The sequence below is a fragment of the Cricetulus griseus genome, chromosome 7 (assembly GCF_003668045.3).
Source record: "Cricetulus griseus strain 17A/GY chromosome 7, alternate assembly CriGri-PICRH-1.0, whole genome shotgun sequence".
Classification (NCBI taxonomy): Eukaryota; Metazoa; Chordata; class Mammalia; order Rodentia; family Cricetidae; genus Cricetulus; species Cricetulus griseus.
Genome location: NC_048600.1, coordinates 88,485,508 through 88,499,318, shown reverse-complemented (window position 1 = coordinate 88,499,318; position 13,811 = coordinate 88,485,508). Strand labels below are relative to the sequence as shown.

Below are 13,811 nucleotides of genomic sequence, written 5' to 3'. Positions count from 1 at the left end.
GAATAAAAAAGTCTGGAGAATTAAGAGAACGGGTAAATGGGGAGGGATGTTTGGCCTGAGGCTGACCTTATCCGAGGTTTTCTCCACGTAGCAGGGGTCCTGAGGGGCAGCCAGCAAGGGGACAAAGCCAGAGAGGAGCCGATCCTCTTCCAGGATAAGAAGGGTGAGGTCATCATCCGGGTCCTTGTACAGTGGCACCTCAGACTGATTCACTGCAGTGAGTATGTTACAGAAGTCAGCTAGTGTTGACCACACATCCACAGCAACCCTGTGAGGAACAAGATGAGAAAAGAGTGGCTCTAAAGAGATCAGTGAAAGTGTTCTTAGTGCTTTGGGAACACAAAGATACTTGTAACAAAAGCTGTAAGGCTGGAAACTGCCAAGAAATACTATCAAAACTGCAATATGAAGCTGTGCCCATGTTGAGCCATCTGGGGTATATTGCTCTATGTAAACCTGAAATTGATTAGGGGAGTTTTAATCTTAACCAGAGAGGAGGAAAAAGAATTCTGAGAGTCAGTTGTCTAATGCAGGTCCTGTCACCTTTCCAGACAGTGTGCTGAGACACTTACTCAAACACTCTAGATACCCAGTGCCTAAGGCAGCTCCCAGAAGTCCCTGATTCTGCATAGTCAAGTATCTGCCACAGAGACAGAAACTGGGCACTAGCTTCTTTCCTTCTGTCATGGCTACACGGGGAGTAATCACACTGTGTAGTCACCTGCATTTCCTTCTTAGAAATATTTTATAAATGTATTCCCTATATGTAAGCAGTAAAATGAATACATATCCAAGAAAATCCCCCTTCCTGTCCTGCCAAGATGTGCCCGGGAAGGGAAGCTTCTTGCTTACTTCAGTGCTACCTTGACTGTCCCATGCCTTCTCCATTCTCCCGCTTGTACATTAGACACAAGACGACTAACCATCCTGGCATCATCCTTGTTTTAGCACTAAATTTATCACATCCCACAAGTCCCCTAATCTGACACAAACAAGGGTGGTTGGTCACCCCAGTCCCACATCACCAGGTTCTGGTTGAAGCTGAGAAGAAACACTCAAAATACAAAATCTATCTCTCTCCACTTAAAACTTCAAGGTAGATTGACTTTCTCCTCCAGAAAGGTTTTTAACCCAAGAGTGTGGAATGCTAAGGTGTGAAATGTTAGGAGAGTTATTAAAAACAAAAACAAAAAACTCTACAAGAGAGATGGAGTACAAAGAGGCAATATGCCAAGAAGTTCTAAGTGTCACCCTGAAAGCTCCGAAGGGTACTGTCCATAAGCTTACCTGGTAGGGCAGGGGTCTCAGACCTAAGCCATTCCTTCCCTATCCCCAGATGACAGGAAAGAGGGCATGCCAGGATTACACTAGGGCAGAATGTGGACTAGGGAGAGGTATGAGGGACTCTCTCACCAGTTCCAGGTGGAAGGAGGCAGAACTAGTTTATTTACTGTAATCACTACACTAAGAAAAGGCAATGAAATGAAACATCTTGTTTTCAAGAGCGTCCTGGGAACCAGGCAGAACACAGTGCCATTAATCACACAACAGCACACAATCAACACGCATGCATGGCAGAAGTAACTCACTTCCCAGGCTTTGCCCAGGAGAAAGAAAACGTTTGGGAGGAATCACTGGAGGGGCGAGAGATTTCTAAAGCCCCTCTGCATGGACACCAACAAGCACACTCATTCACAAAGCTCCATCTTTTGGCTCAGCTGAGTTTGGCTGTCAGAAATGTTTAAATATGGAAAAAAATAAACAGTTGCAACACGTTTCTTTGCAGAAATCTGCCTGGGCTCCTCTGTGATGTAATGGGAAACACGGCACTCAGGCTACCAGCTGTAGAATAAACAGAACTTTGAGGGTTAAAAGGAACTGAACTTTCCACGACCCCATCTGCAGAGAAGAAAATAATAAGAGGAATGATGCACTGCCCCACAGCTCTGATAGTTTATCCTCCGGTCCGGCTGCAGAGACAAGCACCGGATGTGATAGGGCTGCTCAGGGCTGCCTCTGAGGTTAGCGCTGCCCATGGGAGACACACAGGGAGGCTCTTCCAGTTCCCTGCTTCCTCCCCCAGTGCCCCGCTGGCCACTTGAGCCCACTGCCTGAGTCTGATCCCACAACTTGGTGAGCTGTGGCCAATAGGCACTGCTAGGCTACAGAGCAGCAACTTGGAAAATAAACAGGAAAAACGCCAGTGAGAAGGAAGAAGGTGAAAAGTCTCCCATCTGAATTCTTGGCTTGGAGGTCCTGGTTGGTGCTATACAGGTCAAGGCTGCTTGAGGACATAGTTAGGGATGGGGGTGTGGGCAGCAGTATCCCCAGCCAGAGAGAGGCGGCAGAAAATCACCCACAGTTTCCTCAGTGGGAGGCCCCACATCCCTCTCATCCTCCCACCCATACCATCTTGGATCCAAGAAGAAGAAATATGTGGTACCATGTGGTTCTCATTACCATGCTCTCCTGTCCCCTAAGGCTCAGATAAACCAAAACTGACTCCTCCCAGAGGCTGCTGGCCACCACTAGGGACCCCTGCCCACATCTATCTTTTGCCCATTACCACCCACCTTGTGCCACAGCCTTATGACACACTGCAGTGATAAGGTGGATGAGAATTCTTACCCTGTTGATTTTGTAAGACAGCAGCTGGTGCCAAAAGACATAGGAAGTGCCCTGAGTTCCCAAGTCAGAAATATAAATAAAAGTGTTCCAAGGGTCAACTAGACTGATCAGAATTAAGGGGATATACAAAAAATGATAAAATGAAACGTCAATATTGCAGTCAGTTCAGCTAGCCTGATCTTGTTGGTACCCACAGGCCAGCCTGTGACAAAGGAGTGGGAAATAGGGAGAATCAGCAAACTAACAACAAAAGGAGAGGTACAAAAACCCAGGTGAGATGCCTGAACTAAAAAGCCAATGCCTGCAAGAGGATGATGTCGTCTCTGGAAGTTTACTTCAACTGTGCCACTATGCTGAGGTCAGTTCCACAGCCGAACAGTTTCCTGTCTAAGTAGAAGGGGAATATCTTGGATTCTTCCCATGTTTCTTCCTTATCCCAATAAGATGTGCTATCTAACCTTCACCCCACAGCAGCCCTTGGACCCTAAGGTGAGAGTCAAGGTTGGTGGAAGAACACAAAATCAAATGTTTATGGCTATGAAGCTTGAAGACACTTGACAATACTGCGGGGGCTCAGTCAAGCCCCCCTGCTACCCATTCCCATCCAGTTTTTTTCTTGAGAAGGGGACTGGAGGGTCACAGTTGGGTAAGAGGGTGGGAAGGTGGGTGTGGGGAGTCTCACCACAGAGCCCCGACTGGCTTCAAAGTCTCAGTGATCCTAACTGCTGAAATCACAAGTGTATGTCCCTATGTCCAGCTAAGGCAAATCCTTCTGGACTGTTCTGGTTCAACTTGTATTTTGGGGTTGCACCATAGTCCACAAAAGTTAGGATATACTCTTCACCAAGCAGACACAAATCAGCCAGAGAATATGAAACTGTTCAATAAACCCATTTATGACTCCCAGAATGGTGGCAAGGGAATCTCTCAGCAGCTGGGGTGCGATTACTGTGCAGGGATCAGCAGTTGCAGGGTGACCCATTGGCCCAACCTCACAGAACACCACCACACACCAGAAAAGCAGACCCCTGGCTGGAGTCTGAATGCCAGATCTTAGCCTAGGACAGACCAGCAATGACTAGTTAGAGGTATATGCACTCAGTACCAAGGTTCACTACAGACATGCATTCACTTACTCCACCAGCAAGGGAAAAAAATAAGAGTTAATTTACTTTTTATTGCCTCAGAATTCCAAGGTTTAATGTAGCTGTCAGTTTGAGTGCAGCGCAGCTGCTGGCCGATACAATGCAGCTCAGGCCAGCCCAGGTGACTGGGGAAACACATTTCACAGAAATGAACCAACACACACTCTTGGCTGGTTGTTTGGAGGATATTGACTTGGGGAATCAGATTAACCCTTCAGGCTGGGGTTAGTTCTGCAAATAGCATTAGAAAAGCTCTTCAGTCTAGGGAATTAGGAAGCTTTGCTCTCAGGTAGGTCCATAGTTTTCTGTGTTTCTAACGTTCTAGTTCTCTCACGGGAGATGTGACACAACTATGTGCCCTGCAAGACTGAGGTGTGGAATATATGGGACATATTATACCACAGCCATCATGTCCTTGCTCAGGAGGAGAGCCAGGTCTAATATCTGCCAGGGAAAGAGTCAGGTAGGACTGTTCCTAAAGCTCTAACAGACAGAACTAAGGAAGGGCAACAGGTTGGAATGGTTTGGCCAGAGCTCAGTCTTTCTGGAAAGACCAAGGAAGACTAAGCACTCACACACTTCTTCATATTTTTACTGGGGGGAATAGGCTGACTGGTGATTAATATCAAGTACAATGACCCCATGTTACAAGCCTGCAGGGGCCTGTGGAGGTGGCCATTTCCTGTGTAATACCAGCTTGTTTAAACACTAACATTCAAACTCCACAGCTGCAGAACAAACCCGGAAAGAGTTGAGTGAGAAGAAGCCCTGCATTGTGTTTCTGAGCTATGGAAGATCAGAGTAGTACAGATGGGAAACTAGTTGGGTTTTGGGTTCCTGGGGTGAAGAGATCTGGAAACCACAGCCAAAATGGTACAGAAAGTAGGTACAAGGAAGCAAAAAGCCCACTCAGTATAGGCTCACTGAGAAAGACAAAAAGCTATCAAGCAAAATGCTCAAAGATGTATGTTATCTGCTTTAAAAAATGTATTTCCTTTTTTTTGGGTTTGGGAGCCCAACTCATTGAATTAATAGACAACATAAGGCCCTGGCTGACCTGGAATACTTCTCACTCAACTGCAGAAAATGGCTAGCAGTAGAGATGGATCTAAACCTAACAAGTCTAGTGGCATTCAAAGAATATTTGGGCTTAAATGTTAGTAAATTCTGTTAAAAGCCTGTTTGCAGCAGGATGAGTATATGGTTCTGGAACCTCAGTGCTATGAATTTCAGTAGGCTCTACGATAGGGTAGAGATTTAGCTACCTCACTAAGATACAGGAACCACAAAATTTGGGTTTTAGATGCTGCCCTGATACAGAAAGATCACTATTCCAAGGGGTAAGACAGGGAGCAAGATACCATGCTCCATGAACTCAGAGAGGTTTACTAGTTAAGCATTAGAACATAGGACCTAGTTCAAGACTTTCCTTCAATAACCCTAGTTTATACAAAAGAAGTCAATCAACTGGGTACTTTGAAAAAGTACTCAGCCCTAAATCAGTTCTGCTTAGAAGAGCTATACTACAGCAAAGAGATAAAGCTTCTCCATGTCTCTAGACAGTGAAGCTAGAGCTCTACAGTCAGTAACAGGTCACTGTAACCTCATCTTAGGATTTCTCAAGCACCAAAGGGTCTCTTTTATTGTCACATCCCCAAACTCTATGTAGGTCATAGCCTTATTTGATTTCAGTTCTCTCAAGTCACACTTGTATGTATAGCCTCTGTCACATCACTATAGTGTGTTAAACCCATCAGTACTGGGTTTGGGAAAAAGCAGCCCCTAGGGGATCCTGACATCTCCATGGCCTGAACAGAACCCTTGGCGGCCTCCCTGGTGCTGATTCTCACGGTTCCTGCCTCTCCAAGCTTTTAGCTGTAACCACTCCAACACGTCTTTTCAGTTTAGCATACACTGGACCCAAATAACCTTAGTCCAGTGCTGGAAAGTCTCTCCCTGGGGTCAGCTGCTGTACCCTGGTAGGGTCAGACTAAAGCCTTAGACCAACACTCCTTCCTCTCACAAAGAGTCCTGTGGGAGGCGAGGGGAGAAGACAGAGGCTCCTGCCATGGGAGAGATCATGTGTGCCCTATACTCAGCACTTGGAGGAAGAGGAACCCCTTGGTGCCAGGCTACAGTGCTGACGCCCCAAACTGGAGCCAGGGAGACTGGGTGGGGAGCCAGGGTAGCAAAGGGGCTTCCCACAGTCACCAGCACTTCCTTCAGGGAAGTGCTGATGGACCATTACTTAGTGACCTCCTAAAATGCTCTTTGGGAAGACGTATTAAGCGTCCTTGAAAGGCTGCCGATTAGATTTGGGATCAGTTCTCGTTCAAAGCTGCCTATGAGGGTGCGTGAACTAGCTGCTTCTTTAACTCAAGAATTTCTATCTCATCTACAAGGCCAACATATGTGAGCTCCCTGAAGACACGCCCCCTTTTCTCTCTGATGATGGAGCCTTGGAGGGCTCCCTCGGAGTTTTTTTTTCAAGTATGCTCTGCAGACTGTATAGGACAAGCAATGGAAAAGCAGCAAATTCAGGAATTTCTAGATTTTTTTTTTTTTTTTTAAAAACAGTACTCCAATCCAACAGTGTGATAAATGCATCCGAGCTACAATTAGGAAGATATATAGCATCAGAATGCGAAGGTCTGGGCAGCCTGGTGAAACGCGGGCTCTCCAGAGCCCCAGCTATGTTTCCCATTATGTAACCCTGGTCATGGGCAGACAGCCAGACTCCAAATGAAAAAGAGACTCTGGCTTGGCACTGGTTCTATTTTCCTATCCTCATTCGGGGTCAGCACAGTGTCATACAGCTGCAGAGAAAGCTCTGGGGATTAAACCTGGGAAAGCCTCCAAGACCAGGACCTGGGTTCAAGTACCAGCTGAAAGCAATAAACCAACTGCCACAGCTGGGCTAGGTTTGGATGTTCTCAAAGTCCCCTGACTCTTTCACTTACTAAGAACTAGAGATCAAGATGAGGGAAGATTTGGCTTCAGCAGAGACTGTGAAATGAGGTAGGTTGTCCCACTGCCCTGGCTCTGCCCAAGGTCCTGGGATACAAGGAGCTCCTATGTCTAGGTTCATGGAAGACTGCTACACAGCTTCTCTTCCCTTGGCTGACATTGACACCTTTCCTCATGGTCACTTGGTGAAGTAGAAAGCAGCTGCCTGCCGTTCCTGCCTTAAAAAAGAAAAAAAAAAAAAAAAAAAAGCCCTACAAACCTGTGCTAATTGACAGTGAAGTAGGTGGTCCCTCCAAATACTCAAGTCTGTTCCCCTCTATACTACTTTTTACATTGGTCAAGGAAACCACCTGCCACAGCCCACAATACTCTTGCACCCAAAATCTCCTGGGATATGAAGCCATTCTTTACTACTCCTAATAGATCCTTACCTACCAAATACCACTGTGGGGAAGAAACAAGTGGCTCTGCAAATATTCCCTTATCAGCTCCTCAAGAGTAATGAGATTCTGTCCCTGTCATCCTAAGTGTTCCATAGGTGCCTACCTAGGAAAGGTAGATTTGACCAGACAGCAGAGGAACACAGGCTAAGAGGAGACAACCAAGAAGACTAATGGTGAGCTCTGGAATCCCAGGACAGTGGAGGATTGTATGCCATGAATATCTAACCATACAGGGAGCAAGGGCAACAAATGAAGTAAGGGTCTAACAGGTAAGAGGGATCATCTGGGGGTAGATTTCCTAGAAGAAATGCAAGAGGAAATATAAACTATCTGGTCACCTTATCTTATGATCAGAGAGAAAAGTCTGTCTTTGCAGAGAAGAAATGCAGGCAAGAACCAATGAAAACACGTAAAGAGGGTCGCTGTAAGTGGAAGCCATTTCCTTCCTACGCCCTGGAGAGCATTCCTAAACCTTTCGAAATGAAGATCTGTAAGAAGGAACTTCCCAGTGTCATGGGTGTTATGGTTCTGACCTCTAGAGAACTATCTAGGGTATGTCATTCCCTATGGCCTCAAAAGAAGACTTCATAAAAGCCATTGTCTGGTGACTCACACCTGTAATACCAGTACGACCACAGTTGAGCCTGAAGGACTGCCATAAACCTGAAGCCAGCCTGGACTACATAGGGAGTTCCAGGTTAGACTGGGCTATAGAGCAAAACCTTGTCTCAAAAACCAGACAGACCATATGAAAAAAAAGAAAGGGAGGGAGGGAGGGAGACACAGAGCCACCAAAGTTTGTCAATGATCTCAAGCATGGTACTTATTGGGTGTATGCAGGTAGCCAGTGACAGGAAAATCTAGAAAAGAGAAAAAGTAAAATAATTCTCAGTCCATTTTTCCAATGCTCAGATCTTAAGGCTAGAAAATGGAACTACCCTCAACGTCAGTCAGACCAGGTATGCTCTGCTGAACTTAGTCCTTATGACTATGCCTTGGGGTCAGGCCCAAGGACTGCAACTGCTGCTTGACACTTAAACTTGCATTCCAGTGACAGGCAGCTGCTGATCCTCATTGGGGGTGGGGAGAGAAGAGGAGAGGAGGGAGAACACAAGAACAAGGGGACCTAATTCCTGACCACACTGGCATTTCTCTTGCCCAGATTCACAAGAGTGAATATCCATAACCACAAAAACTTATTTAGTAGGAAGTCACATCCAATATAGTATTGGGTCAGATTTGTTTTTTTCTGTAAAGAAGTCTGAATAAGGGATCTGGAGAGATAGCCCAGTGGTTAAGAACATTGGTTGTTCTTCCAGAGGACCAGGGTTCAATTTCCAGCACCCACATGGCATCTCACAACTATCTGTAACTCCAATTCCAAAGGATCTGACACCCTCATATAAACATACATACTTGGAGGCAAATCACCAATCAATTCTCATAAAATAAAAATATTTTTTTAAAAAAAGAAGTCCAATAAATGAAGCAAATAGGATTCATGTGTCCCAAACCCTTCTAGTTCCATTGGAGATGGATGTGGTTTGGACCACATGTCCAGCTATAGACTGAGCCCTTGTCCAAAGATAAGCAGCAGCTTACAGAACAGGCAATGGACCATTGCTTCAACATCCAATGGGAAAACAGGCTCAGCACCTCAGCACCACCAGTACTTCCTGTATAAGCATCACATTTCCAAAGCCAAACAAAAGCCAAAGGGAGTGAGGAAGAGAAGGATAAAGGGAGAAGTACTACAGAAGAATTAACAAATCTAATGGTCCAGGACATGGGTGGATCATAGCTAAGGGATCTGTGGATCTGGGCTGAGGTGATCCAGAAAGACTCAAGCTCTAGGGACACATGGCCTGCTTCCTTGCCCCTGACAGAAGGAAAAGACTACTCAGGGGCCTTTCACACATCAAAATCAGTGGCTTAGATACTGAGAAAGTTGTGTCTTTTTTGGCTATTTTTCTCCCAAATTTCAAATTGCCTAGTCCGTATTACAGATTAATAGCCTAAAAATTTGAGATTGTACATACTAACTCTTCAGGGATCACTGCTGGGAAATAGCTGCCCCTGGCCAGCAGTTCTGCAAGTTCTTTTGTGTAGCTCCAGCTGCCCAACTCAGGGTTCAATCCTCCTCATGAGACCAGTCTGGAACACATTTTAGAAACCTGGGAGGGCTCACAGGAAGCAAGTGAACTATCTGATGCTGGGACCAATGTCCATACAATTACAAAGCTTGAGCTAGGGAGGGACCAAAGAAAGCAGGAGTAATAGTTCAGGGGTGCTTTTTGTGGTGAGGTGCAAAGAAATAATTTGGAAGGAAAGCAGACAGAGTCAAGACTATACAGCCCACACAGAAAGTTCGGTGACTATTGACCAGAAATCTCTGGGGCAGCCTTCCCTCTGTGGGTCACCCATGAGTCTAGGAAATATACATGCCTGGCAGCCACTCCAGAGAAACACCCCCTCATTATTCCCCAGTATCAGCCAAGGTGTCCTACTCTACCCTCTAGAGTTTCCTTCTCCCAGAGAAGAGTTCTGAGCATGAATGATGAGGTACTAGATACATATGCTTGTTCCAAAACACATAAACACACAGCTACAAAGCCCCTAGAGCCTAATCCAGCTTTACACAGGCAGACAAAAAAGACAAGCTGAGACAAGCAGAGATAGACAGGAAGAAACAGGCAAATCATCATACAAAGACTCCTCCTCCAACAGAAACATCCATATTAGCACACAAAGACAATCACACTGACAAATGTATCATATCTATGTATAAACTATGGACAAGGGCATGAGTTTTCAAGAACATTTTCAGGTGTTGGAAAAATGATGGCTCTGTGGTTAAGAGCATTAATTGTTCTTGATTACAGAAGACTCATGCCCCACATGACAACTCACAACTGTACTTAACTCTAATTCTAGAGAATCCAGTCCCCTCTTCTGACTGCCATGGGCACCAAGCACACATGTAGCACATAGATCATATATATATATATATATATATATATATATATATATATATATATGTATACACGTATGTATATATGTGTGAACAGTCATATACATAAAATAAACAAATGCATGAATAAATAAATCTATAAAAGAAAAACTTATTGACATAGATCCAGACACTGGAACAGATCCCTATGAGAATGGATGAACCCAAACACAGACCCAAGGACACAAAAACCACAGATATAAATGGGTATAGGCACAGACTGTAACATATCTTATGGATACAACACATATAGCCACAGACTGATACACATAGACACATATAGGCAGCCAATGACAGGCATATTGAATTGCCCCTAGATGAAACCACACAGAAGTAGAAATACATAGAACAGACAGACACTGAGTACAGACAGACACTGAGACCCACATATCCACAGACACACATGGAGAAATGGGACCCTGCCTGGCAAGACTAAGACTGAATCCAGACATAGACAAAGAATACTGTAGATGTAATTTATGCCAGTGAATTGTAAACATAAGAATTACTATAATATAAATTCCATTATATGTTTTACTACTATTTTGAAACAACAAAACCCACAAAAAACTGCAATACAAACACAACGATCTGTAAAGACCATCTATACAGAACCACATATCCTTAGAAACTACAATACACCTTAAAGCGGTGAATAGCTGATACCAAATCCATAAGGTTAGGATAAACTTTAATAGATAAATGCCAACCAACAGCAAGCCAGAACATGCCAAAGCAGCAAAGCGAGCAAGCCCCATGTGCCTTGTCTGCCCCTTAAAAACCTCTCCCACATCACCCTGACATCACCTTGACCACACCCTGACAGGCGTGGTCAGGCACACCTGTAGCCATTCCTTAAGAGGCGTGGTTACAGTGTCTCCCTACAACACCTCACACCAACAGATACCCCTACAGGCACTAAACAGAGATGGGGAAAGAGCAAGGTGAACAGACAGCAAAAGAATGAATAGAGAAGGAAGAGATATGCACCCACCCACTCATGCTGCAGCACACATTATTTGCCACAAGAGAAGGTGAAAAACACTGAGTAAAGAAGGCTATATAAGCAGATGTGAGATCAGTTAACAAAACTAAAAGAGAAACAGGCAAAGTCTCACACATGTATCAACATATATCTAGATCCTAGCATCAGCTGCAAAGGTGGTGAGCATGAGCAGTGTGAAGTGAGGATGAGAAAGTAGGAACAAGACAGAGAACTATGGAGCAAGAGACAAGGGGAGTGTTCAAGAGAAGGAAAGGACTAGAGAATGGGTTAGAATAACCTAAACATCAAGAGACAGGGAAGGTGTTAAGGGAATGGAAAAAAATCAAGGTTCAAATGAGGAAGAAGCCGGGCATTGGAGGTGCACTTCTTTAATCCCAGCACTCAGGAGGCAGAGGCAGGCGGATCTCTGTGAATTCGAGGCCAGCCTGGTCTACAGAGCGAGTGCCAGGACAGGCTCCAAATCTACACAGAGCAACCCTGTCTCGGAAAACCAAAAAAAAAAAAAAAAACAAACAAAACAAAACAAAAAACCATCAAATGAGGAAGAAATAAGGAAGCTGTAATGGTTAGGAGGAAGCAGACTAAAGACTAGGTGGGGTGGGTGGTGAGGAATAGGGACACAGGGTAGAAGGAACAGGCAAGCCAACTTACTGCAAGGGCAGATCCAAAGATGTGGGTGGAGGGTTCCAGGTGTCTGGGTAACCAAGCATCCAATCCGACCAGACTTTCACACTGGGGAGCAGTTCCTTCAGGTCCGGGACGAAGGAAGACACCTTGATGTCATCTTGGTCGTCTTGGTCCTCAGTAGAGGACAGCTGAGCTGCAGAGGCAAAGTATGAGAACTGGGCCTATTTATGCTGTGGCCCTTCAGTGAAGCCTGGCATTCTGGGACATCAGCAAACTCTTAGCAAAGGGAGACTAAGTTAATAGGAGAGCTGGACTCAAAAGTGAGGCCATGCACCAGCACTTTGGGAACTCTGAAAGTAGGACAAAAAGAACCAATGAACTGGCTTTTCTTTGGAGACACCTGCTTCTGCTTCACCTGAGGTCCAGCACAAGTCTCCACCATAGCTTCCAGCTCACTTTCTTAGTATCCCTTTAGCACCAGAGTTCCTGCTACAACTGCACAACTTGAACTTAATCAGAAGGAAATATTGGGGAAAAAACAAATTGAAGAACATTCTCCAAAATAAATGGCTTGTACTTCAATAATGTCAAGATTATGAAAAACAAAGAGAGGTAGTCTCCTTTAGGAAACTAAAAAGATACAGTATTTAAATGCAATGTATGATCCTGGACTACAGCCTAGGGCAGAACCCCAACACTGCCCAAAGAACATTATTAGAGCTGGGCCTGGAAGCACATGCCTGTCATTCCAGTATCAGGAGAATTTTGACATTGAAGTCAGGCTGGGTACAGAATGACTTTAAAGGCCACTTTCTCAACAAAGAACATTATCAGAGAAATTCATACAAATTGAATAAGGCCTATAGATGCAATAATTGTAGTATATCAACACTGATTTCCTCGTTTTGTTTGTTTTAATTTTTGAGACAGGGCTTCTCTGTATAACAGCCTGGTTGTCCTGGAACTCACCAGGCTGGCCTCAAACTCAAATAGCTCCTCCTCCTGCCTCTGCCTCCCAAGTGCCCTAATTTTGTTTTATTAAATTGCTTTTGTTTTTAATTATGTGTACTTGTGTGTGTCTATATGTGGGCACATGACTGCTTTGGAAGCCAGAAGGACATTTGGATGCCCTAGAGCTGGAGTTGCAGGTGGCTTTGAGTTGCCCAATGTGAGTGCTGGGAACAGAACTATATTTCTCTACAGGAGTAATATGTAATCTTAGCCACTGAGCCATTGCTTTAGCTCTGATTCCCTGGTTTTGGTAAATTTCTGATTTGTTTGTTGTTTTGCTAGGGATATAACCCACGCCTTGTAAATGCTAGGAAAATACTCTACACTGAGCTGCATCCTCAGTCTCCAGATTCTGGTAACTATTAAGACATTGTCCTTGCTGGGTAGTAGTGGAGCATTCCTTTAATCCCAGCATTTGGGGGGCAGAGGCAGGCAGAGCTCTAAGTTCAAGGCCAGCCTGGCCTACAGAGTGAGTTCCAGGATAGCCAGGACTATACATAGAAACCCTGTCTCAAAAAAAGAGAAAAAAAAAAAAAAAAACAAACAAACCTTAGAATGAGGAAACACAAAGTCAAGTATTTAGATTTAAAGAACAACCACACTTGCCATGTAAGATCAAATGGTTCGGTACAAAAATAATAACTGTGCATGTATATATATGAAAAAAAAATAAGCATGCTGGGCAGTGGTGGTGCACGCCTTTAATCACAGCACTCAGGAGGCAGAGGCAGTTGGATCTCTATGAGTTTGAGACCAGCCTGGTCTACAGAGCTAGTTCCAGGACAGCCTCCAAAGCCACAGAGAAACCCTGCCTTGGAGGGAAAAAAAAAACCAAAAAAACAATAAGCATGTCATGTATGTGTAAATCAGAAAACCTAAAGACATGGTAAAATATTAACTACCTGGGAGTTTAGAAGAAGCATATATAAAAGTATTCTGCATTATTCTTTTAATTTTTGTTTATTATTACCATG

General features: G+C 44.5%; 1 protein-coding gene across 6 annotated transcripts in view; it reads right to left on the bottom strand.

Annotated features, from left to right (window-relative positions):
• The window catches only part of Smg6 (SMG6 nonsense mediated mRNA decay factor), a 231,825-nt gene that overhangs the window by 110,967 nt on the left and 107,047 nt on the right, over positions 1 to 13,811 (bottom strand). For all 6 annotated transcript variants that reach the window (XR_004770736.1, XM_027426761.2, XM_027426763.2 and 3 more), the window contains 2 exons: positions 11,851 to 12,019; positions 67 to 268 (listed from right to left, as the gene is read on the bottom strand). Coding sequence is in view for 5 of the 6 variants with exons in the window: in XM_027426761.2 (XP_027282562.1) it covers positions 67 to 268; positions 11,851 to 12,019 (371 nt within the window). In the remaining variant the exon portion in view is untranslated. The remainder of the gene's footprint in view (positions 1 to 66; positions 269 to 11,850; positions 12,020 to 13,811) is intronic.